The sequence below is a fragment of the Hypomesus nipponensis genome, chromosome 12 (genome assembly GCF_054491055.1).
Source record: "Hypomesus nipponensis isolate SF chromosome 12, ASM5449105v1, whole genome shotgun sequence".
NCBI lineage: Eukaryota > Metazoa > Chordata > Actinopteri > Osmeriformes > Osmeridae > Hypomesus > Hypomesus nipponensis.
The window spans coordinates 3,860,001-3,886,141 of NC_140372.1; the positions used below are offsets into that span (position 1 = coordinate 3,860,001).

At 52.2% G+C, this 26,141-nt stretch overlaps 1 protein-coding gene across 1 annotated transcript in view; it reads left to right on the forward strand.

The window, feature by feature from the left end:
• kif26ba (kinesin family member 26Ba) overlaps positions 1-25,941 on the forward strand; it is a 63,022-nt gene extending 37,081 nt beyond the window's left edge. The window contains 15 exon segments of the mRNA XM_084668461.1: positions 6,251-6,466; positions 7,136-7,229; positions 9,646-9,791; positions 10,323-10,439; positions 10,967-11,150; positions 12,260-12,458; positions 14,785-14,956; positions 15,282-16,162; positions 16,283-16,384; positions 16,632-16,987; positions 17,533-19,052; positions 19,055-19,985; positions 22,431-22,633; positions 23,477-23,627; positions 24,274-25,941. Coding sequence (XP_084524587.1) covers positions 6,251-6,466; positions 7,136-7,229; positions 9,646-9,791; positions 10,323-10,439; positions 10,967-11,150; positions 12,260-12,458; positions 14,785-14,956; positions 15,282-16,162; positions 16,283-16,384; positions 16,632-16,987; positions 17,533-19,052; positions 19,055-19,985; positions 22,431-22,633; positions 23,477-23,627; positions 24,274-24,422 — 5,421 coding nt within the window. The 3' untranslated portion in view covers positions 24,423-25,941.
• The last annotated feature ends 200 nt before the right edge of the window (positions 25,942-26,141 follow it).

Sequence of the window (26,141 nt, forward strand, 5' to 3'; positions counted from 1 at the left end):
TGTGTGTGTGTGTGTGTTGTTGTGTGTGTGTGTGTGTGTTGTTGTGTGTGTGTGTTGTTGTTGTGTGTGTGTGTTGTGTGTTGTTGTGTGTGTGTGTGTAGAGTGTGTTGTTGTGTGTGTGTGTGTAGAGTGTGTTGTGTGTGTGTGTGTGTGTACAGTGTGTTGTGTGTGGTGTGTGTGTAGAGTGTTCTCCCTCAGTAGCTTCCTCTCAGGTAGAAGATGAAGACATCACAGCAGATCACCCAGAGACATCAGCTAACACACCCTCCTGTCTGGAGGACTGTGGCATGTACAGACCGTACGGGTGTGTGGTGTGTGTGGTGTGTGTGGTGTGTGTGGTGTGTGTGGTGTGTGTGTGGTGTGTGTGTGGTGTGTGTGTGGTGTGTGTGGTGTGTGTGTGTGGTGTGTGTGTGGTGTGTGTGTGGTGTGTGGGGTGTGTGTGTGTGGTGTGTGTGTGTGGTGTGTGTGTGGTGTGTGTGTGGTGTGTGTGTGGTGTGTGGTGTGTGCGTGTGGTGTGTGTGTGGTGTGTGTGTGGTGTGTGGTGTGTGTGAATAGGATCTGTTGGATTAGTAGAATCTCCCTGCGGTCACCTGGGTGGTAGCTGTGTCCCCCTCCCCCCTTGTTTTGGTTTTGGTACATTCTGTCTCTCCTTAATCATATTACCCAGCGGGGAAGCTTCCATTCATCTCTGCGATTGCAGAGGAAGATATGCTGTTACTGAAATTAAATGGCACGTGTTGTTATCGTTCAGCTTACTTTACCAGTGAAATACCTGCTGTCAAGATCTGAACATGAGCTGGCCAAGATGGCTTCTCTTCATACAGCTAGCTAACAGAGAGATGTAACAGAGATTTTCCCTACTTCCCCTCCGTTCCCTTCCTCTCCTCTCCCCTCCTCTCCCCTCCTCTCCCCTCCTCTCCTCTCCTCTCCTCTCCCCTCCTCTCCTCTCCTCTCCCCTCCTCTCCCCTCCTCTCCCCTCCTCTCCCCTCCTCTCCTCTCCTCTCCCCTCCTCTCCCCTCCTCTCCCCTCCTCTCCCCTCCCCTCCCCTCCTCTCCTCTCCTCTCCTCTCCTCTCCTCTCCTCTCCTCCATCCCTTTTCCTCTTACATTCATCCATCCAGAGTCATCCTGCTAGACAGACACTGAAAGATTGTGGGGCTTTGACAATTCCATCAATCACATAAGCAGACCAGACATGCACGCACACACACACCAACACACACACACCCCAACACACACACACACACCAACACACACACACCAACACACACACACACCAACACACACACACGTCGGCTCGAATGGCGACCTTGGGAGAAATGACACGATGACGGCTAATCAATTTTTAATAGCTCTCTCCAGGATCACCTCACGAGAGGAGTGTGTGTGTGTGTGTGTGTGTGTATACGTATGTGTGTGTGTGTGTAGCATGGGAATTCAATATCCACTCTGTTCCAGTGCTGTGGATAAAACATTAACAGTGTTAGTATTGGCAGGAGAGCGCCAGGCTTAATTGTGAGACAGATGGGGGGTGGAGAGGAGCCAACAGAGAAACAAAGATAGAGAGATGGAGGGATGAGGAGATGGTGGAGAGATGAGGAGATGGTGAAGAGATGAGGAGATGGTGGGGCATGGTGGAGGGATGAGGAGATGGTGGAGGGATGAGGAGATGGTGGAGGGATGAGGAGATGGTGGAGAGATGAGGAGATGGTGGAGCGATGAGGAGATGGTGGAGGGATGAGGAGATGGTGGAGGCATGGTGGAGGGATGAGGAGGGATGAGGAGATGGTGGAGGCATGGTGGAGAGATGAGGAGATGGTGGAGGCATGGTGGAGGGATGAGGAGATGGTGGAGGGATGAGGAGATGGAGGAGGCATGGTGGAGATGGTGGAGGGATGGTGGAGGGATGAGGAGATGGTGGAGTGGAGGGGTGGAGGGATGAGGAGATGGTGGAGGCATGGTGGAGGGATGAGGAGATGGAGGAGGGATGGTGGAGATGGTGTAGGGATGGGGAGATGGTGGAGGGATGGTGGAGATGGTGGAGGGATGAGGAGATGGTGGAGGGATGGTGGAGGGATGAGGAGATGGTGGAGTGGAGGGGTGGAGGGATGAGGAGATGGTGGAGGCATGGTGGAGGGATGAGGAGATGGAGGAGGGATGGTGGAGGGATGAGGAGGGATGAGGAGATGGTGGAGGGATGGTGGAGATGGTGGAGGGATGGTGGAGGGATGAGGAGATGGTGGAGGGATGAGGAGATGGTGGAGTGGAGGGGTGGAGGGATGAGGAAATGGTGGAGTGGAGGGGTGGAGGGATGAGGAGATGGTGGAGGCATGGTGGAGGGATGAGGAGATGGAGGAGGGATGGTGGAGGGATGAGGAGGGATGAGGAGATGGTGGAGGGATGGTGGAGATGGTGGAGGGATGAGGAGATGGTGGAGGGATGGTGAAGGAATGAGGAGTGGAGGGGTGGAGGGGTAGAGGGATGGGGAGTGGTTGGGGGAATTAGCCGAGATGGAAGGGGAGTACGCACACACACAGACGCAAAACAGATTTGCGTCTGTGTGTGTGTGTGTGCAGAATGCAAATGGTTGGCAGAATGGCAAACTGATTCTAAGAGCTCCATCCATGTCTGATTTTATCGCTTTCTCTTTCTGCGTGTGGTGTGTGTGTGGTTTGTGTGTGTGATTTGTGTGTGTGGTTTGTGTGTTGGGCAAATGATTGGGGATTTACACAGGTCTAATGGAAGCCTCTGTCTAAGTAGGTTCATGTCTAATGCATGTGTGTGCGTGTGTTTGGAGAGAGAGAGAGAGAGAGAGAGAGAGAGAGAGAGAGAGAGAGAGAGAGAGAGAGAGAGAGAGAGAGAGAGAGAGAGAGAGAGAGAGAGAGAGAGAGAGAGAGAGAGAGAGAGAGAGAGAGAGAGAGAAAGAAAGAAAGAAAGAAAGAGAGAGAGAGAGAGAGAGAGAGAGAGAGAGAGAGAAAGAAAGAGAAAGAGAAAGAGAGAGAAAGAGAAAGAGAAAGAGGGTAAAGTCAATGTAATAAACATAATCTGATACCACCAAGATAAGAGTAATAGGACACAAGAGACTCTTTGATAGACACCCCCCCCCCCCCCCCCACACACACACACACACACAGACACAGACATCCAGATCTGTGAGTCTTACTTCAAGAACTTATCAGACACACCAAACTAGCCAGCAGCCGTCCAGCTCTATCAAGAGGTGCCAGGAAATTAAATTAGTAGATTAAAAAAAACAAAAAAACAAGTAGACGTCAGATTTGAAAGGCCAGAGTTTCATTAAGCTTTAATTAATATATTGAAATGGAACTTGACCTATTTTTCCCCTGCCGACACACTGGCCATTCAGCAGTGCTGCTTAATCAATGGAATGGTTATGGAACAGGTGTTAATGAGGATGGCCCTCCAGGTGATTGACGAGTCCCTCCTCCAATTAGAGGGCCTCATTCACCATCTGCTATGGATTTGTTCAGCCAATGGCGATCAATCCCCAGGGTTCCATGGCTGGTGTGGAGTGCACTCCCTGTCTGGGATGAGAACAGGGTACCCACACCACTCCCTGTCTCACACAGGAAGTTGTTGAATTATTCATCCTACTCCTTCGTTCAGAGACACAACTACAGTGATTGTGGTTGGATGTGTGTGTTTGTGTGTGAGGTTGGAGCTGGGTGTGCGCATGTTTGGATTCAGGTGTTTGTGTCAATGGACACGCCGGTGAGATATGTAGGGCGTCGAGAAGGCGTCTTCAGAAACAAGACTTTTCCTCTCTCTCAGAAGGAGTGGAAGAAGGAGGCCAGGAAAGCAGAGAGGAAGGGTTAGAGCAGGTAAGAGGAAGAGGGAGAGAGAGAGAGAGAGAGAGAGAGAGAGAGAGAGAGAGAGAGAGAGAGAGAGAGAGAGAGAGAGAGAGAGAGAGAGAGGAAGAGAGAGAGAGAGAGAGAGAGAGGAAGAGAGAGAGGAGAGAGAGAGAGAGAAAGGAAGAGAGAGAGAGAGAGAGAGAGAGAGAGTGGGGCTTTACAGAGTTAGGTGGAATCAGGGGGAGCTGTTCTCTGGAGATGGAGTGGAGGAGGAGGAGGGTGAGGAAGAGGAGGAGGATGAAGAGGTGAGAGTTATTATTTTGGCACAGTGATCTTTCTCCATTCCCGCTGTTGTTGAACAAACCCTGTTCTTCCCAACACACACACACACAGTCAAACACACACACACACACACACACTGCGGCTGACATGATAGTCCCTGGTATTAGAGCAGTAATCTCCAGCTTCCCTAACAGGAACAGGAAGTGTGTGGGTGTGAGGTACACCTCAGAAGGAGCGCAGCAATCTAACGCTTCCCCCCCTGGGCACTAATCCATGAGATGAGGGTTTTTATTGGGATCAAGATAGGTTGGGTGTGTGTGTGTGTGTGAGTGAGAGAGAGAGAGAGAGAGAGACAGGGAGAGAGAGCGGGGAAGAGAGAGAGAGTGTGTCTGTGTGTGTGTGTGTGTGCGTGTAACAGGAGGTCATCAGATTTAAGATGAAGTCTTGACCTGCACTCAGCAAGGTCACAGCTTTACTGCCTTTCAGGTGCCAGGGAGCAGGTGAATTTACAACACACACACACACCTGTAACACACACACACAAATACGCACATTCCTACTGTATATACACACGCACACACACACATGCAGACACACTCACAGATGTGGACGCACTTATATGCTGTACAAACACACACACAGACACACACACTCGTACACTTCTTTTGCCTCTTATAGACCTGTGTCCTGGGGTTATTGAATTGCCATGGTGATGCAAACAGGAGAAAGCTCCTGTAGATCTCTTGCTGTTTATTTACTGTCCTCCATTCTCCATCTCAGTCCTCTTTAATGGAGAGAATCTCTCAAATGCACTTGTGTGGGTGAGTGTGTGTAACTGTGCGCAATCATGTCAGTGTGTGTGTGTGTGTGTGTGTTGTTTTCACGGGAAGACTTTCTGATACCACAAACCTATTGAGAGCCTGCCAACAGGGTCCGTATGTGAACTGTTGCTTTTACGAGCGAGACCGTCTTAGCTTTACTGCACCTCTTCAGCAGGGGAGCATCTGGCTGATGTTCCCCAGGGAGGGGTCACCTTCTCTGGGTTACAGCCTGGCTGGAGGACCAAGGAACCAGACCTGACGCAGCACCCATTCTTTGAAACGCTTCACTCTCCCTTCCTGTGTTTGAAATAGATGATGGTGTGTGTGTGTGTGTGATTGTTTGCAATGCTGATCTATATTAGTAAGCAGCTCCATGCTGAGTGAAGTGGGACTTGTGTGTGTGTTTGTTTGTCTGTCCGTGGTTGCAGTATACTGTTGTGCCAAACACACACACACACACACACTTTTCATGGTGTGACTGATCCCCTCATGTCCGACCTCTAAATATATCAACTTCTTCTCTTTCATCTCTGTTTTCTCTCCTCCTCTGTTATCCGGTTGTTATTCCGGGGCTTTCTGTTTGGGAGGGATGTCTCAGGGAACGTCCTCTCCTAATCCCAGAACAGCGTTTAGCAGCAGCTAAGAGATAGAGCTCTCTTCACTAAACTGATTCATGTTCTCAAGAACGCGACACACGGAGCTCTCTCTTATCCTTTCCTCCTCCCTCCCTCCCTCTCTCTCTCTCTCTCTCTCTCTTCCTGTCTTCCCTCGCTCCTCTCGTCCTGTTTCTCTCCATCCTTCGTGACTCTCTCTCCTTCTACTTCTCTTTTCTCTTCCAATTTCTCACTCTCCTTCCCTTGTTCTTTTCTCTTGCTCCTTCTCCATCGCTCATAGTTTTGCCCTTACTTATCTCTGTCTCTCTCTCTGTCTCTCTCTGTCTCTCTGTCTCTCTCTCTCTCTCTCTCTCTGTCTCTCTCTGTCTCTCTCTCTCTGTGTCTCTCTCTCTCTCTCTCTCTCTGATCCTCCAGTAGACAGCCAACACTTTAGGGGGAAAGGAGGGGTGTGATGTTCATTTCTGGAGAAGTAAGAGAAGTGAAGGCAGTGAGGAGGAGAGGCGACAAACAGGTTTAGACGAGGAGAGTGGGAGGAGGGGAGAGCTAAAATAAGATCCCAGGGCTCCTGGCTTTGATATCAAAGTGGGAGAGAGAGAGAGGAAGGAAGGAAGGTAGGAGAGAGGGAGAGCAGGTGTTGATGTGTGTCATCTAAGAACTAAACGGCTAGTCAATACCAACTGTGATCTTCTCTGACTGTACTACTGTGTGTGTGTGTGTGTCCAGGTGAAGGTGATGGTGCGTGTGTGTCCGCTGTCGTCCCCGGGGGCAGCAGAGTCCAGCTCCTTCCTCAAGGTGGACCCCAGGAAGAAGCAGGTCACCATCATGGACCCTTCAGCCAATCAGACGCAAGGAAATACCCCGCAGAAACGAGGTGGAGCCAATCAGGTGCCACCGAAGATGTTTGCCTTCGATGCTGCTTTTCCTCACGATGCCTCACAGGTGAGGGCTTATTATGGTCTGGACACTCGATCACTACTGCTGTCCTGAGAGAGAGGCTCACCTCTCTGTCTGTCTTTATCTGTCATTCACTTTCTTTCCGTTTCTGTCATTCTGTCTCTCCCCCTCTCTTTTCTTTCTTTTTATATCTGTCCTTCTCACCATTCTCTCTCTCTCTCTCTCTCTCTCTCTCTCTCTCTCTCTCTCTCTCTCTCTCTCTCTCTCTCTCTCTCTCTCTCTCTCTCTCTCTTTCTCCCACTCTCTCTCTCTCTCCCACTCTCTCTCTCTCTCTTTCACTCCACCTCTCTCTCTCTCTCTCTCTCTCCCACTCTCTCTCTTTCACTCTACCGCTCTCTCTCTCTCTCTCCCACTCTCTCTCTCTTTCACTCCACCTCTCTCTCTCTCTCTCTCTCTCTCTCTCTCTCTCTCTCTCTTTCTCCCACTCTCTCTCTCTCTCCCACTCTCTCTCTCTCTCTTTCACTCCACCTCTCTCTCTCTCTCTCTCTCTCCCACTCTCTCTCTTTCACTCTACCGCTCTCTCTCTCTCTCTCCCACTCTCTCTCTCTTTCACTCCACCTCTCTCTCTCTCTCTCTCTCTCTCTCCCACTCTCTCTCCCACTCTCTCTTTCACTCTACCTCTCTCTTCCACTCTCTCGCCCTCTCTCTCTTCAGGCTGAGGTGTGTGCAGGGACTGTTGCCGAGGTGATTCAGTCGGTGGTGAATGGAGCAGATGGCTGTGTGTTCTGCTTTGGACACTCTAGGCTGGGTAAGACACACACATACACACACTCACATACTCACACACGCATACTCACACACACATGCACCTAATGACAAGCAGACACACACACACAAGTGAACACACACTCTCACACACGTACATTACACACACATACTGACACACACACAAGTATGGATTCGCTTTGGCAGTATTGACCTTGTGTGACTGGCTTGACTGCTTCCCCAAACTCAGTCTTCTCAGTCAGAACTATCAACCTGCAGGGACCAGGAGGTAGGGAGGGAGGGAGGGAGGGAGGGAGGGAGGGAGGGAGGGAGGGAGGGAGGGAGGGAGGGAGGGAGGGAGGGAGGGAGGGAGGGAGGGAGGGAGGGAGGGAGGGAGGGAGGGAGGGAGGGAGGGAGGGAGGGAGGGCAGAAGAATGATAGGTGGTGAGTGTAATGGGGGGAGAAAAGGAAATGAATAAAATGGAAACAATCTGGGGACAGAAGTTGGGAACAAAAGAGAGGATGAAAGATAAAAGTTAGCAAGGAAGGAATGCATACATGCATACAGATAAAGAGAGTGTGTCAGATATACAGAGAGAAAACCAGAGAGAGGGAGGAAGAAACAGAGAGGGAGGGAGGGAGGGAGGGAGGGAGGGAGAAAGAGGGAGAGAGAGGTAGAGAGGGAGAGAGAGAGGTAGAGAGGGAGAGAGAGAGGTAGAGAGGGAGAGAGAGCTTAGTGTCAGTTGAAAGCCTCTCCAGATCAGTAGTCCTTGTCAGAACAGGCTTGGTTTCCTAATCCCACTGAAGAGCTCATCCAGACAGCCTGCTTTAATGAGTGTCAGGACCTCGGACACACGCACACACACACACACACACACACGCACACACACACACGCACACACACACACACACACGCACACGCACACACACACACACACACGCACGGCTGTGTCTGTCTCGTGTCTTTCCATGTGCATGTAATCATCATTCATGTTTTCAGCTCAAAGACAGGGTGCACACACAAGCCCACACACACACAAGCCCACACACACACATACCTACACACACATACCTACACACACATGCAACAACAATGAGCCCTTAGATCAAACTGTGGCCTGATCTTATCCTGGCTCCTGCCGTCAGAAGGTTGCTGGGCTGGTGTCCGTCAGACCGTTACTAAGGGTTACCAGCGCAGGGTTCCAGCAGACTCACTGGTCTGAACCACGTCTCTGCTGCACCGCATCCTGCACACAGAACCATGCGCTCTTCCACACAGAACCATGCGCTCTTCCACACAGAACCATGCGGTCTCCCGCACAGAACCCTGCGTTTTTCCACACAGAACCATGCGCTCTTCTACACAGAACCATGCAGTCTTCCAAACAGAACCATGCGCTCTTCCACACAGAAAAAAAACCTGCTGTTCCTCAGACTGAGGATTTTAAACCTGCTGTTCCTCAGAGTGATGATGCAGTTAGAAAAACAAAATCCAACCAAACAGGCGGTTCATTCAGGTCCGTCTCTGAAGCACTTCTCTCAAATCAAAACAAGTCTGAAGGCATGTTTATCTGGACTGGGGAGGAACGCACCTAATTCAATAAACATCCCATCAGTTAGTAACGTCAAGGTTCAACATCAAGACCGGAATTAGATCTTCTCTCTCCTTCTCTCCCCTTTTCCTTTAAGTCTTAAATGTGCACACACACACACACACACACACACACACACACACACACACACACTTAGAAAGCTTGGCATCGGACCTTTTAGTCTGAATTAGGACAGTGATCACTGGGTTGCTGTCAGTCCAGTGATGTGTCCCTCTGAGCCAATCAGATTACGGGAGATTGATAAACAACTTGATGCTTGTGTCTGCAGTAACTGGATGGTGCATGACAGCAGAAAATGCTTCCAAATAGCTGCTCTATATGGAACATGTGGAATACATCTTATGATGCACATCTTATGATGCCATCTATTCAGCCATCTATTGCCATCTATTCAGACTGTATATATATATATATATATATATATATATATATATATATATATATATATATATATATATATATAAATAAAACATAATACAACTAACTAGAGAGGTTTACATTTATGGGGATATTATGGGGTGTGCTTGTGTCTGTTGCAGATGGGTATGTTTCCAGGCTGTGTCTATGTAGTCCAAATATTGAGGGATCCTTAGAGGTGGGAAAAGAAAGAATAAAAAAAAATATATATATATATATGAGAGAGAACAATGGTTGTGCTGGCCAAAGGCTTGAGCACACCCGATAAAAAAATTACATGAAATAGAATAACATATTTAATGTATATATATATATATATATATATATATATATATGTATATGTATATAATGTTTTATTTGTGGAAAATACAAAAACGCCATAATGACAGTAGATTGAGCTGGAGCCTAAATTGAGCATGCCTCCCCCAGGGAAGTCGTACACGATGATCGGGCGTGACGACTCCATGCAGACCCTGGGGGTCATCCCCTGCTGCATCTCCTGGCTCTTCAAACTCATCAACGAGAGGAAGGAGAAGACCGCCGCTCGCTTCTCTGTCAGGGTCTCCGCTGTGGAGGTACACACACACAGGCACACACACACAGGCATACACAAAGGTATACACACACACAGGCATACACACACACACATATACAGACACACACACAGGCACACACACACAGGCATACACACACAGACACATGCAGACACACACACAGGAACACACACACACACACATATGCAGACACACACACAGGCACACACACACAGGCACATGCAGACACACACACAGGCACACACACACACACATATACAGACACACACACAGGCACACACACACAGGCATACACACAGGTATACACACACACAGGCATACACACACAGGCACACACACACACACATATGCAGACACACACACAGGCACACACACACACTTATGCAGACACACACACAGGCACACACACACAGGCATACACACAGGTATACACACACACAGGCACACACACACACACATCTGCAGACACACACAAACGCGCCCACACAGCGCTGCATGTACCTGTGTGCACCTGCACGTACAATCTGCTGATGTTTGCGGTGTGTGTTACAGGTGTGGGGGAAGGAGGAGAGCTTGAAGGACCTGCTGTCTGAGGTGGCCACAGGCAGTCTGCAGGACGGCCAGTCCCCAGGGGTCTACCTCTGCGAGGACCCCATCTGTGGCATGCAGGTAAGAAGGGATTTGTAGTTTTTAATTTGCGACTGCCGTGCCAAAATGTAGTCCAGTTAAAAAGAAACTATAGGTTTCCTGGTAATTCGGGTGCATGTTAGTGTGTGTGTGTGTGTTTCATAGAAAAGTGTGTTGCAGTATTACATGTCTGTGGGATATCTTTAGTAGATGAGATTATCTCAGATTAGGGAGGATTACATTGACACGCTCATTTGACACACAGAGTAATCCCATCAACATATAACTCTAGTACCACACATTAGCTTTCTTTCAAACGTGTGTATGTGTGTGTGTGTGTGTGACGGAGGGGTTCTGGTAAGACAACAGAGCCTGGGGCCAAAGGGTAAAGAGATAATATGATGCATTGCTGAACTGATGGAGCCCTGCGGCACACACACAAACACACACACACACACACACATACACACACACACACACACACACACACACACGCATACACACGTTTGAAAGAAAGCTAATGTCTGGTACTAGAGTAACTCAGCGTGTGACCTCTGTGTGACCCCCAGCTCCAGAACCAGAGTGAGCTCCGGGCTCCCACGGCTGAGAAGGCTGCCTTCTTCCTGGACGCGGCGCTGGCGGCTCGTTCCTGCAGCCGGGCAGACAGCGACCAGGAGCAGAAGCGCACCTCCCACATGCTGTTCACCCTGCACATCTACCAGTACCGTATGGAGAAGACCAGCAAGGGGGGCAGTGAGTACCACACACACACACACACACACACTGTATATGCTGTACACACACACACACACACACACACACACATACTGTACATACACTGTACGTACACACACACACATTCTGTACATGCTGTACATACACACACACACACATTAGGCACAAGGACATCCATGCATTTCGTCATGGAGACGAGTACACACACACTCACACTCAGGTGTCGGTCTGTCTCCGTGGTTATTATACAGCGTGATGTCACGCTCACAATGTCACTTGTGTATTAATAGAGACATAGCCACGATCCTGTCAGGCGGCTGTGTGTGTGTGTGTGTGTGTGTGTGTGAGAGAGAGACAGAGATATGTCTCTCAGGCACATATAAATATAGAAGGTGTGTGTGTGTGTACATGTGTGTGTGTGAGTGATAATGTCAACAAGAGAAGGTGTCATTCACATGATGGAGTGCTAATCTTAGCCGCAAGGAAGACGATACTGACAGAGGAACAGACAGACACACACGCACACACACACTGTTTGCATTTGCAACACACTTTTTTCCCTTATCACTTAGGGCTTCTATCTTACAGACAGCCAGGCCAGCCAGACTCTCTCTCTCGCTCTCTCTCTCTCTCTCTCTCTTTCTCTCTCTCTCTCTCTCTCTCTCTCTCTCTCTCTCTCTCTCTCTCTCTCTCTCTCTCCCTCTCCCTCTTTCCCTCTCTCCCTCTCCCTCTCCCTTTCCCTCTCCCTCTCCCTCTCCCTCTCCCTCTCCCTCTCCCTCTCCCTCTCCCTCTCCCTCTCCCTCTCCCTCTCCCTCTCCCTCTCCCTCTCCCTCTCCCTCTCCCTCTCCCTCTCTCACAGACATGCAAGCTCTTGCATGTGTGATGTGGGAGGTACCCTAGTTCTCTCAGCATAGCTGCCCTTGTGTACTGAACACACCTGGGCCCACAGGATCAGGTGTCAGAGTGAGTGCATGTTGAAATGTTTCAAGGAAAAGGCCTAGGATGCCCTCTGGAGTTAAATATTCAGACTGGATACCTCTCTCTCTCTCTCTCTCTCTCTCTCTCTCTCTCTCTCTCTCTCTCTCTCTCTTTCTCTCTCTCTCTCTCTCTCACTCCGCCCATGCCAGTGTCTGGTGGGAGGAGCCGTCTTCACCTGATAGACCTGGGCAGCTGTGTGAAGGTGCTGGGGAAGACCAGAGATAGCCCCGCCCACTGCCCCGCCCCTGGCCCCGCCCCCGCCCCTGGCCCCGCCCTCTGCCTTACTCTCTCTGCTCTGGGGAACGTCATCCTGGCACTGGTCAACGGCAGCAAGCACATCCCCTACAAGTGAGTGGTGTGTGTGTGTGTGTGTGTGTGTGTGTGTGTGTGTGTGTGTGTGTGTGTGTGTGTGTGTGTAGGTGCAGTAGGTGTGTCTGTGAGTGTGTGTTTGTGGAAATGTTTTTTTTTGTGTGCATATTAATCTTGTGTGTGTTTATTGTTACACACACAATCATTATAATAATACATGCTCTGGTTCTATACAGTTGGTGTCTGATGTGCCCAGTATTAATCTGGTATAATTAAGGTAAAGGTGACATCTGAGAGATTAATGACTTCTAAAGTTGTGGGAAGGACGCCTGGAGGGAATGCGAGGAGGGAGGAGGAGGGAGGGAGAGAAAGGAGGGTTTAGGTGAGAGCCGAGATAAGCCGGGAAGAGAAGAGAAGATGAAAGACCAAAGAAATTGGAGCCAGGAGAGGAGAGATGGAGAGGAGAGAGAGAGAGAGATAGAGAAGAGGGAGAGAGAGAGATGCGGAGAGAGAGGAGAAGAGGCAGAAAGACAGGACTAAAGAGGAAGAGAGGAGAGGGAAATCAAAAAGAGGAGCAGAGAGAGAAAGAGAGAGAGGAGAGGAAGGGTAAAGTGCTTTGGGTGTACTTCCAGTAAAACCTCAGTAACAGCTGCTGTTTTATATTCATCACCTGAGACATGGACTACAAACATGTTTATATCTACCGGGGAAAGGTAGGGTGGAGAGAAAGTCAAATCAAATCAAATGTATTTGTATAGCCCTTTGTATAGCAAGCATGTCATAGAGGGCTTCACATACGCCCATAGAACTGCCCCTCAACCAACCTAAACCCTCAAGGAAGACAAGGAAAAACTCCCAACGGGAGAAAAAATGGAAAGAAAGGGTGAGATAAGGGAGGGTAGAGAGAGAGAGATGAAGAGAGAGAGAGAGAGAGAGAGAGAGAGAGAGAGAACAAGGGAAGAGATAATAAATTGAGAGACACCGAGCCGTAAAGAGATGGACAAGGGTGGTTAAGTTGATTTATTGCAGAAATAAGCAGCAAAAGATTTTACAGTGATTTAGATGACATTCTCTTTTCGCATTTTCACAAAGATGATTCAATCTTTTTCCATCCTTTTTACTTGCTTTTCCTTTTCCTCCCTACATCCCTGCTCCTCTCTTCCTCCTCCCTCTCTCCTCTCTTCCTCCTCCCTCTCTCCTCCCTTCCTCCTCCCTCTCTCCTTCCTCTCTCCATACGTCACTCCTCCAGGGTATGCTAATCCTCACTAATTTAATCACAAAGTACAAGTCTTGCATTTATATTGCAAAGCACCCTGTCGCTTTATTCTGGAATTGTAAACAACGCATACTGGACAGTACCATCTCTCTCTCTCCGTCTCTCTCCCTCTCTCTCTCTCACTGTCTCTCGCTGTCCCTCTCTGTCACACAAATACTAGTTCGGAGAGTTGAGGAAAAAGAGGGGAGTAGAGGAGGGGAGAGGTGAGGAGAGGTGAGGAGGGGAGAGGTGAGGAGGGGAGAGGTGAGGAGAGGTGTGGAGGGGAGAGGTGAGGAGGGGAGAGGTGAGGAGAGGTGAGGAGGGGAGAGGTGAGGAGGGGAGAGCTGAGGAGGGGAGAGGTGAGGAGGGGAGAGGTGAGGAAAGAATCTCTGTCTCAGATCACTGCCCAGACTGACATCTCTATAAGGCCTCGTAACTGAATCCTGTTTGTGAAGGGAGAATAATAAGGAGAGATGGAGGGGAAAATTAAGGGGAACATTTTTTCATTTGAAACTCCAAGTGTAATTGTCTTGAAGAGTAGACTAGTGAACTGTGCCAAAGATGGAAATTAATTAGTGTGCTTGACAAGCCTAATCTCCCTCCAAAAAAACTTTGAAGAGGAAGGGACGTGGAGAGGAGGAAGAGAGAGAGAGAGACTAGTAGAGGAGAGAGGATAGGAGAGAAGTTGAGAAGAAAAACAGGAATGAAGAATAGAGAGGAGAGTAGGGTTGGCTGGAGGCTGTGTTATTATAAAAGGAGGACAGCAGCATGAGACAGTGAGCCACAGAGGAGCTTGGACCCTGCGGCAAACACACACACACACACACACACACAAACACACACACACACACACAAACACACACACACTCATCCCACATTATATACAGGAGAGATAGCCTCAAGAAACCACATAGCCTACTGCGTCTGTCCCTTCTGTTAGATTGTCACATAGAGAGATGAGTAATCACTGTATCCCTAGTCGCCAACACACACACGCACACACACACCAACACACACAGAGAGAATAAATGTTTGGTTCCTCCCTTTGCTTCCCGATCCTAAGTTTCTGTGTGTGTGTGCGTGTGTGTGTGCGTGCGTGTGTGTGTGCAGGGAGAGTAAGCTGACCATGCTGTTGAGAGAGTCTCTGGGGAACATCAACTGTCGGACCACCATGATCGCTCACATCTCCTCGTCACCTGGCAACTTCTCGGAGACCCTGTCCACCATTCAGATCGCCTCGCGCGTCCTCCGCATGAAGAAGAAGAAGACCAAAGTCAGCGTGGTACGTCCACACACACACACACACACAGACACACCCACATCATCTACTCAGTTCACAGTCTCCCTCTCTCCTCCCTCTCCCTTCCTCTCTCCCCTTCTCTCCTCCACCTCCATTCCCCTCCCTCCCTCCCTCCCTCCCTCCCTCCCTCCCTCCCTCCCTCCCTCCCTCCCTCCCTCCCTCCCTCCCTCCCTCCCTCCCTCCCCTTCTCTCCTCCCCCTCCCTCTCTCCTCCCCCTCCCTTCCTCTCTCCCCTTCTCTCCTCCCCCTCCCTCTCTCCTCCCCCTCCCTTCCTCTCTCCCCTTCTCTCCTCCCCTCCCCCCTCTCAGCAGTACACCTCCAGCTCCTCAGGAGGGGACAGCTCCTGTGAGGAGGGCCGCATGCGCCGTCCCACCCAGCTCCGCCCCTTCCCCTCCCGTGGGGGCGGGGCCTCTGGCTCCGAGCTCCCCTTGCTCCGCCTCCACAGCGACCAGGACGGCTACTCCAGCAGCGAGCAGTCGTGCGACACCGTCATCTACGTGGGGCCCGGCGGGGGCACCGTCTCCGACCGCGAGCTGACCGACAACGAGGGCCCGCCCGACTTTGTACCCATCATCCCCGCCCTGCTGGGGGGCAAGGCGGAGCCCACGCCTCCGTTACCACAGCAACAGCAGACCCTGCTGGTTCCTGCTCCGGCCCCGACCCAGAACGTGCCCTCCCAGCTGGGCCAGCCCCCTCCCTCGGGGGGCCCCCAGCCCCCACAGCCCCCCCAGGGGCCCCTGGTTCCGGGGGCCCTGGCCCCCGTGCCGGAGGAGACAGCTGAGTGTCTGAAGTGTAACACGTTCGCAGAGCTGCAGGAGAGGCTGGACTGTATCGACGGCAGTGAGGAGGTGCCCAAGTTCCTCTTCGAGGAGGGGCCTGTCGTCCGGGGAGGAGGGAAGCAGGAGCCCCCCCAGGCCCAGGGCGGGGCCGCCGCAGGGGGGGCTAAACCCGAGCCTCCTCCCTCCTCCTCCACCTCCTCTCCCTGGAGGGTTTCCAACGACCAGCAGCTCCAGGAGATCCAGGAGGTGGTGGAGGAGGCGGAGCTGGCTCAGAGCATGATCCAGAACCTGGTCCAGCCCAGCGGCCTCAGCACCAGCAGGAGCGTGACGGGGGGCGGGGCCGGGGGCGGGGCCGGGGGCACCCTCGTCAGCCCCCTGCAGCGGGCCAAGAGCGCCAGCCTGCACGACAGGTAAGGGGGCTGTGGGGGGCCCCCGTGGATTGTTAGTACGGTCTTGTATTGTTTCTTTCTAAGACGGCAAAATGTGCAAATTTGAATGGGATCATGTCTTTTGGTCTTTTGATTGGACAGCCGTGAGTCCCTGAGCGCGGGCAGTAGCAGCGAGGGCAAGCCCCGCCCACTCGGCTCACCTCGTCTTGGAATTGCCAGCCTCACCAGGACCTCAGATTACAGGTAACCAGGTCACCAGGACCTCAGATTACAGGTAACCAGGTCACCAGGACCTCAGATTACAGGTAACCAGGTCACCAGGACCTCAGATTACAGGTAACCAGTGTTAGGTATCCTGATTGAGAACCTCGTATAAATGACGCTGGCTAGATCTAACATACACGTCTCTCTGTGCCCTGTATCCACCCCCCCTCACCCCCCCCTCACCCCCCTCGCCCCCCCTCCTCCCTCACACACACCTCACCCACAGACCCCCCTCCTCCCCCTCCCAGCGCTGCAAGGTCTACACCCAGAAGGGCGTGATGCCGGGAACGCCCCCTCTCTCCTCCCAGAACCTGGCTGCAGACAGCCTGACTGCAGACAGTCTGGCTGCAGACAGCGGCCGTTCCTCCAGCGAGTCCGTTCTGCAGCTTGAGTCCCTGTCCAGGACCTCCCCACTGGGCCAGAGCCCCCAGGTCCTAGAGAGAGCCGTGTCTCTGTCAGCCAGCCTGGGCTCAGCAGAGACACTGTGTGATGAAGACGTCCCTCAGATCCCTCTGGACAGCAGGGCTGAAGGTCAGACACGTGGCTCACTCTCTCTCTTCCCCTCTGTCTCTCTCTCTCTCTGTCTCTCTCTCTCTCTCTCTCTCTCTCTCTTTTCCTCTCTCTCTGCAGGTCAGCCTGCACTTCTATATGTCTGTTTTACATACCTTTACATACTTAACTTTTACATACCTTTACATACTTAACTAATTCTCTATATATTGTATGTATGTATCACAAAATAATTATGAATTACATTTTTTGGGGGTAATGGAAAACCCATTCAACGTGATATATCCTTCTCTCTCTCTCTCTCTCTCTCTCTCTCTCTCTCTCTCTCTCTCTCTCTCTCTCTCTCTCTTCCCCTCTGTCTCTCTGTCTCTCTCTCTCTCTCTCTTTCTCTCTCTCTCTCTCTCTCTCTCTCTCTCTCTCTCTCTCTCTCTCTCTCTCTCTCTCTCTCTCTCTCTCTCTCTCTCTCTCTCCCCTCTGTCTCTCTGTCTCTCTGTCTCTCTCTCTCTGTCTCTCTTCTCTCTCTCTCTCTCTCTCTCTCTCTCTCTCTCTCTCTCTCTCTCTCTCTCTCCCCTTCCCTCCACCAGGCCCAGGCCCAGTCCTAGCCGCCGTGGCCCCAGACGAGGCCCTCTGTGCGGGGGAGGACGAACTGCTGTGCTCCATGCGTGCCCCTGGGGGCCGTCCCACCAGCATCATTAGCTTCAGCAGCGACTGCTCCGTGGTCGCCATGGCGTCCGGCTCACGCCCCGTCAGCGTCATCAGCGGCGTCAGCGAAGACCTGCTGGAGGGTCAAGTTGCGGTGATCGCCATGGCGGAGGTCGCCATGGCGAAGCTGCGCGTGGAGGGCGAGGCCATGGCGAAGGTGCCCAGCGGTGGGTCGTCCATCTCCTCCTGGCTGAGTGAGCTGAGCGTGGGCAGCGAGGCGGACCAGTCCCTCCACAGCTTCAGCCAGTCCCTGGGCCCAGGGGAGGCTCTGGCTGAGCCATACCCGACATCAGGTCCCCTCGCTGGGCCAGAGGGCCTGGGGGAGGCCCCTGGAGCTCCTGGAGCTCTGGGTGGAGAGGCCGGGGAGGGGGAGGGTGTGTTGAGTGAGAAGGACACCCCCACTAAGGACAGGTTGAGGAGGTTGCCCCCCTCCCAGGGTAAAGCCAGCGGCTCCATCTCCAACTTCCTCCCCTTCAAGACCAGCATCACAACTCACCCATGTGTGGTTGTCAAGCCCATGGTCATCCAGGAGCCCACCATCCTCTCCTCCCCCACCAAGACCAACCTGCTCAAACACCCAGCCAAGCCCCCCCCAACACCAGCCTCGGCCTGCACTCCAGCCCCAGGCTTCGCTCATGCCCAGGGCCTCGTGTCCATGTCCAGTGAGATCACCTTCGACGACCCCTGGATGAGGAGGGACGGCGAGGACGTCCGGCCCAAGGAGCTGGTGTGCGAGGTGAAGCCAGAGAAGAGGCAGGTGGACCCGGCTAGGAGCCAAATCCAGGCCCAGGGCCAGGAGAAGGCCGAGCAGGCGTGGGACCGTTGCAGCTCCAGCAGCGGGGAGGCGGTCTGCGTCTCCTCCCCAGACTCCTGCCGTAGGGAGGTGGTGCTGGCGGGAGGCGCTGGGGAGACTCCCGTCTACTCCCCCGACGTCCACCGCACCTCCAGCCTCCCCCGCGGCTGGCACCGGCTCAACCGGCACGACGGCCTGGACGCCAGCGGGGAATACCGCAGCCTGGGGGTCACCACCTCCACCCCCTGCAGCCCCCGCGCCACCTTGGACCGCCGCGGCTCCTCCGGGCGCCAGGGCCTCTTCTCTCGACAGCGGGGGGTCCCCCCTCTCCCGCCCGTCCGAAAGTCCAGTCTGGACCAGAGGAACCGGGCCCAGGGCGCCCTCAGCCCCCTCCACGGCCCCAGCCACGGGCTCTCGTTCCTGGGTAGCATGCCGGAGGACCTGGGGGGCTCTGGAGGCGGAGGTGGAGGGAGGATGAAGGGGATGGAGAGCAGTAGGTTGTTCACAGCCAAGCTGGAGCAGCTGGCCTGCAGGACCAACTCTCTGGGTCGCTCCCATGGGGGGGCGCAGGGGGCCCACGGACCCCACTACGACTGCTTCTCCCTGGAGAGGGGGGAGAGCCTGAGGGGGGGAGGCGGAGGAGGAGGAGGAGGAGGAGGGAGGGGGACAGCACCATGCCCCGGACCGGACGCAGCCTCACCCGGGCCGGGTCCCTCTCCTCCTCCTCGTCTAACGGGAACGGAGGCGGGCCCGCCGCGTCCCCGCAGTCGCCCAAGTCGAGCCCGTCGAAGCTCTCGGCGGTGAGCAAGCTGCTGATGGCCAGCCCCAAGGCCCGCAGCCTGTCCACCTCCAGCACCAAGACCCTCAGCTTCTCCACCAAGTCCCTGCCCCAGGCCGTCAACCGCAGCTCCAGCCTGCCCCCCAACGGCAAGGCTCAGGTTGCCCAGGCCCAGGGCCCCGTCTCTGGGCAGGGCCAGGGACAAAGCCAGGTTCAAGGAGCCAGCCCTGGAGCCTCCTGGTCCACCCAGTCCCTGAGTCGGGGGAGCCGGGCGGGAGGGCTGGGCGCCAAGCTGCCCATGAGGGCCGTAAACGGACGCATCTCTGAGCTGCTCCAAGGAGGAGGAGGAGGAGGGGGAGGAGGTGGGGGGTCCCGATCCGGAGGGGGGCACGCCCGGACGGGAGGAGGAGGAGGAGGGGCCGAGGCTGGGGAGGAGAGGGGCGTCGCCGGGGTGGCCAGCGGTAACCACGGAGACGAGAAGCCCCCCGCGGCGGCGGCGGCAGCGGCCCAGGCGCTCCCGTCCCCCTACAGCAAGATCACGGCCCCGCGGCGCCCGCACCGCTGCAGCAGTGGCCACGCCAGCGACAACAGCAGCGTGCTGAGCGGGGAGCTGCCGCCCGCCATGGGCAAGACGGCGCTCTTCTATCACAGCGGCGGGAGCAGCGGCTACGAGAGCATGCTGAGGGACAGCAGCGAGAACACAGGCTCCGCCTCCTCCGCCCAGGACTCTGTCAGCGATGCCTCCTCCGCCTGCAGCCGGCGCAGCCTGAAGAACAACAAGAAGAGGAGCAACACCGGTGAGGAGGAGGGGAGGGAGGGAGGGGACAGAGAGTAGAAAGAGAGAGGGATAAGGGGATGGAGAAAAAAGGAGGGAGAGAAAGGTTGGGAGGATGGACTGAGCGAGAGACATAGGAAGATAACAGTAGAGGGAGAGTGAGAGTGACAGAGAGACAGACAAAGAGAAATCCCTGATTGTATAGTATTCCTCTGAGTACAATGGAGTTCAGTAGAGTAGAATAGAAAACATTAGAGGCGAGCGATCAGGTGGGCAAGGTGACCTTGATTAGCCAGACAGCCGTGTCATGCTGTAATGAGACTGTAAGAACCTCTTTCACACACACACACACACACACACACACACGGACCCACAGACACACACACAGACATCATGATGAATATCCACATTAGACTCTGGAAGGCTCCTGGCTGTGCCCTGGTCTTCACCCCAGCCACAGCACCACAGTGCCAGTCCATGCATGGCAAACTCAGATGGATGGCTGCTCCGTCTCCTCCATCCACAACATGCTATCAGGAGCTGAACGATCCTGTTTCTTTAAACATGGGCAGCCCAGCGGAATGGGACTGAAAGACCTCCATTTAGAAGGAAGGGCCATGGGGGGAAAAAACGTTTGGAACAGAAAAACAAAATCTGGTTTCAGCCATGACACCCTCCTGCACCCGCCCTTCTCTTACCCTTCTCTTTTCAACCTCCCCCTCCCCTCCCCTGTCACCCTCCACCCCCCCTCCTCTTTACCCCTCTCTGGACAGAGGGCTGCTGTCAGAACAATCTGTGGGTGGCCCCTGGTAACTCTCTCCTCTCCTTTCTTCTCCTCTCCTCACATCAATCATTTCCACTCTCCTTTACTCCTACACACTCTAAAGCTCTCTCTCTCCTCCCACCCTCCCACCCAGCCAACTTCCTACAGGACACCCCTCTCTCTAATGCAGTGTGCCCTGACCCCTCTCTCTCCCCCTCCCTCACCCCTCCTTCACTCCCTTCTCCTGTTCCAGAGGTGAGCACACAGTGGCTCTGTTTCATCCTCTTCTCTTCTAGGGAGAGAGAGAGGGAGAGAGAGATAGGGAGAGAGAGAGAGATAGGGGGAGAGAGAGAGAGAGGGAGAGAGAGAGAGAGAGAGAGAGGGAGAGAGAGAGAGAGTGGGAGAGAGAGAGATAGGGAGAGAGAGAGAGAGAGAGAGAGAGAGAGAGAGAGAGAGAGAGAGAGAGAGAGAGAGAGAGAGAGAGAGAGAGAGAAAGAGAGAGAGAGAGAGGGAGAGAGAGAGATAGGGAGAGAGAGAGAGAGAGAGAGAGAGAGAGAGAGAGAGAGAGAGAGAGAGAGAAAGAAAGAAAGAAAGAAAGAAAGAAAGAAAGAAAGAAAGAAAGAAAGAAAGAAAGAAAAGGATGGAGAGAGAAATGGGTAGGGGATGTCAAAAGAGGTTTGCATGGAAAAATGTGAAACAGGTTTCCAGTTGAGAGTCTTGTATAGTTGATTTCTTCTGTAAAATTGGAGCCCCCCACCTTCGGTCTCTCTCTTTCTTTTTCTCTCTCTTCTGCCCCCCCCCCCCCTTCAGTTCAACTGGGGTATGCTGCAGTAGGCAGTAATGAAATACAAATGAGTGAAGCAGTGTTGAATCACTCCAGATCAGCTCTGTGACCTTTCCTGAGCTCAGGGAGACACGGAGAGAGAGGGAATAGCCTATTAAAAACCCCCCTCATTCCCTCTGTCTACACCCTGCCCCCCTCATCTACCCCTCCTTCCCCCTGCCCACCCCCCAGCTCCCCCTCTCCCCCCCCCTCCTCGCTCTGTCTCCCTGCGTGTGAATCTGATAACACACACCCGCTGTCGACGCAGTTGCCAATTTCTATGCAAATGCAAGGGTAGGCGCGTGTGTAAGAGGGTGTGTGTGTGTGTGTCTGTGTGTGTGTGCATTCCAGAGCATTGGGGCTTATTCCAGTGCAGTGGTCAGATAAGAGGCTGACCTGCATTCTTATCTCTGTGGTCCTAGATCAGGAACCACACTCAGTATCTCTCTCTCTCTCTCTCTCTTTCTCTCTCTCTCTCTCTCTCTCTCTCTCTCTCTCTCTCTCTCTCTCTCTCTCTCTCTCTCTCTCTCTCTCTCTCTCTCTCTCTCTCTCTCTCTCTCTCTGTTCTGCTGACCTCTGATGTCCCTAATCTGGTTTGGTTCAGTGAACAACACACACACAGTGTTAGGTTCCTAGCCCAGGAAGGATGCTCATGTGTCCCTCTCAGCCCTGCGCTCGCCTGGCTGTCCTGGGTCAGAGCTGTCAGTCCTGATGTTCCTGCTCACCTCTCCGTAGCACTGCACTTTATTTCCCTCAGGAGAGACAGGAAGGCAGCTTTTGTCTTTAGAATGCTGAAGGTTCGCTCTAACGTTCCCAGCACACGTCTTCCAATTCATTCCGAAATGTTCTAAACACTCTGCCCTTCCGCCTGGGTGTTCCAGGTACGCAGAGACGCCGTCTGATCCCCAGCCTCACCCTGGACGCCTCTTCCTCCTCCTCCGTCTCCTCGCCCGCCCGCAAGCCCGCCGCCAGCCCCGGTGCACGCTGGGTGGACGGCCCCCTGCGGCCGGCGGAACCCTTCGAGATCAAGGTGTACGAGATAGACGACGTGGAGCGACTGCAGCGGAGGAGAGAGAAGGGCAAGGTGAGAGGGGGGAGAGAGGGGGGCCAAGGTGAGGGGGGGGAGGAGGGGTGGAGGGGGGAGAGAGGGGGACCAAGGTGAGCGGGGGGAGGAGGGATGGAGGGGGGAGAGAGGTGAGTGGAGGGGGGGGCAGGGAGGAGCAGAGTGAGGCTGAGACAGGGACTGAAAGGAAGAAGAGAAGGGAGAGATTAAATAGAAGCAAACTGGAAACAGCCTAGCTGCCCTCAGGAGTAACAAGAAGAAAATCTTATTTCAGTTTCGTTCCAAACTCTTTGCCTCCCTGCAGAGGATGTGGGAGATGAAGATGGATGGATGAGGGGGAGGGAAAGATGAAGGGATGAGAGGGAGGGATGAGGTGGAGGGGTGAACCAGAGAAGGAGAGGAAGTTTGAATTGGAAACATGCTAGCTGCTCTTGGGAGTGAAAATAAAAAACATATTTAAGAAAGTGTTGTGTCAAACGTCCAAACTTTCCAGACAGAGACATTAGTGTTTTCAGGAACTGGAGGAGTGTGTGTGTGTGTGTGTGTGTGTGTGTGTGTGTGTGTGTAAATGTCACCTGGACGGCATTTGCTGAACCCTGAACACAATCCTCTGTTCTGAGGACTGGAGCGAAGCTCACCAGAGCCAAGAGAAGCTTAGCTACTGGAGGAAACCTCCCTCTCTCTCTCTCTCTCTCTCTCTCTCTCTCTCTCTCTCTCTCTCTCTCTCTCTCCCTCCTTCCCTCTCTCACCCTTTCTCTCCTTCCCCCCCCTCTCTCTCTCTCTCTCTCTCTCTTCCTCTCTCTGTGTCTACACATACACACACTTTCTCTATGATGAAATTGTATCCCCCCTGCCTCCCAACAGGAAGTGATGTACTTGAGCGCTACACTGCAGCTCCTGGAGCACAGGCAGCAGAAGATCTCCGAGGTCAGGGCCAGATATGATTGGCTGAAGAAGGAGCTGGAGCAAACCAAGCTCTACCTGATGCTGGAGCCTGACAAGTGGACCTCCGAATGTGAGTGTGTGTGTGTGTGTGTGAGTGTGTGTGTGTGAGTGTGTGTGTGTGAGTGTGTGTGTGTGTGTGTGTGAGTGTGTGAGGGTGTGTGTGTGTGTGAGTGTGTGAGGGTGTGTGTGTGAGTGTGTGTGTGTGTGAGTGTGCATGTGTGTGTGTATCAGTTGTTTTTCAGAGTCAGATTCTTCCCTCATGTCTGAAACTTCTGATGTGTTTTGCCTAGGCCTGCAAACTCACAACCCTAGACACACACACACACACACACACACACACAACATATCCACTCACACAGAAATTGGCACACATACCCGTCATTTTTGCGTGTGATAGTAATCAATCTGATTAGGGGTGATAGAAGCCTCTGGAAGGTAAGGTTTCACTACTAGCTGCTGGTCATAGCTGTCAACACTAGAAGTGGCACGCTATGTACACACAAACACACACACCTACACAAAACATGCATACACACACATGAATTCATGCATACACACATTCTTTGTCCTATGAGTTGTTATTTTGGATTTTTTTGTATAAGTATATTGTGTTTGTGCATGTCTGCTGTGTGTGTGGGTGTATTTATAATGAACTCTGGATAAAGGTGTCTGCTAAATTAGCATGTGTAATAACTGTGTGTGTGTGTGTGTGTCAGTCGACCTGCAGCCGGTGTACGAGCTGGACTCTCTGGAGTACTTGGAGGCTCTGGAGCTGGTGACACGACGTCTGCAGACCAGGGTGAACTTCTGCAAGGCTCACCTGATGATGGTCACCTGCTTCGATGTCGCCTGCCACCGCCGCTAGGCTCGCGGACGGACAGACGCACGGCGCCTCTGCGCACCAGACGGTCTCCTGGGATGTTGTCATCAAGAAGAAGAAGAGAACGAGTGATGTAGGGACGGGAGAGATGGAGAGGAGGGAGAGATGGAGGAGAACAAACAAAGACTCAAGACGTGATATTTTTCTAGGGAGTGATGGATGGACAGAGGGAGGGAGGGAAGAAAAGGGTGTTGAGTTTATCTCCGGTCTGATTTGGAAGAGCACTTTTATAGAGAATGTTTAGAGTGGCTATTTTGTAAATAAAGTTTTGCTGGCTTGGAATAAGGCGTGGTCACCAATACAGACAGGCAGGTGCTGTCAAACGGAAAATGGAAAACGTCAACAATAACAACAACAATGAAATAAACAATGAAAAAAAGGTGAGCAAAACCCTGAAGAAAGACAAGTGCCTTGCAAAAACGTCAGCATCACGTCTCTTGTATTTGTAAACAGATCGGTACTTCAAACTTTAGGAAAAAAAGAAATAAAAAAAGAAATGCAAGTGAAGATAACAGTCTAACAGCAAACCGTATAAAAGATGAGTGATTAACTCTCTCACACTAAGACGAAGCTGGATTTTCTCGATGTTTCTGACTCTGTTGCTGTTCTCAGTCATTTGTACCTGTATCGTTGAACAGTAGTCTGAGGAGACTGCTAAACCTGATTCCTGTGTGTGTGTTTTATAAATACATTTTTTAACCCTTTGTGGGAGAAGGGGACCAAGCGGCAAGGCGGGTAAGAGATCAAAACATCAGAGAACCCTAAAGCTCAATCATAACCTTGCCGGAGTTTCCTGTTTCCAACAGGATGTAATGGCAGTCCTGTCTGAAGGATAACATCTTCAAAGGGGTGGATGGAAGAAAGGAGGAATCAAGGGATGGATAGATGGATGATTGGATGGATGGATAAAGCAACTGTTTGGAGATTAATGACAAGCTGTTCCTGGTCTGATTATCAGGATCAAAGTTTGTCCCGCCTTCCTGCTTGGTCCCTGTTTTAAGGTGCATACTCTTTGGTAAATTGTGTTCATATATAGGGTGCTTGAGACCGTTTAAGCTTGTAATGTTTGTATAAATATATATATAGCCTGTTTCTTAAAGTAACCATGCTGTTTCTCAGTCTTCATTGTTATCATCATAATGCTCCTCCCCCTTCTCCATGAGTTCCCCTTGATTCCCCTCCCATGATGCTTAGCAGGAGCAGAGAGGATCTTGGGAGCTGGTGTTTTACATGGCCCCAGCCATGCATTCCATCGTAGTCACAAATGAAGGATGTTATTTATTCATTTACTCAGGAGCACAGTTGGAAAGAGTAGCTTATATTATTTTAATTTATTCACTCATTATGATCAAAGCAAAGCTTCTATGCATAAAAAATTACGAAAGAGTGACGAAAAGAAAACAAGAAAAATAATTGTACATATGTTAAGGCCATTCCATAGCTATATATATATATATATACATATATATATATCATATACACACACTCATCTTTATTTTATATATAGTCTCTCAGTTTGAGCACCTTCTCCTTCCTTCTCCATTGAACGTGAATTTGAGGAAAGGACTTATTGGACAGGAAAGGAGACTTAGAGGCTTAGAGGAAAGACCATATTAGGATAGTTTCCTGCCCCTCCTCGCCTTCTCATTGGTCAGAAGAGTGCATACGGATGTGTGAAAACCCCTCTGATTGGACAGTCTAGAA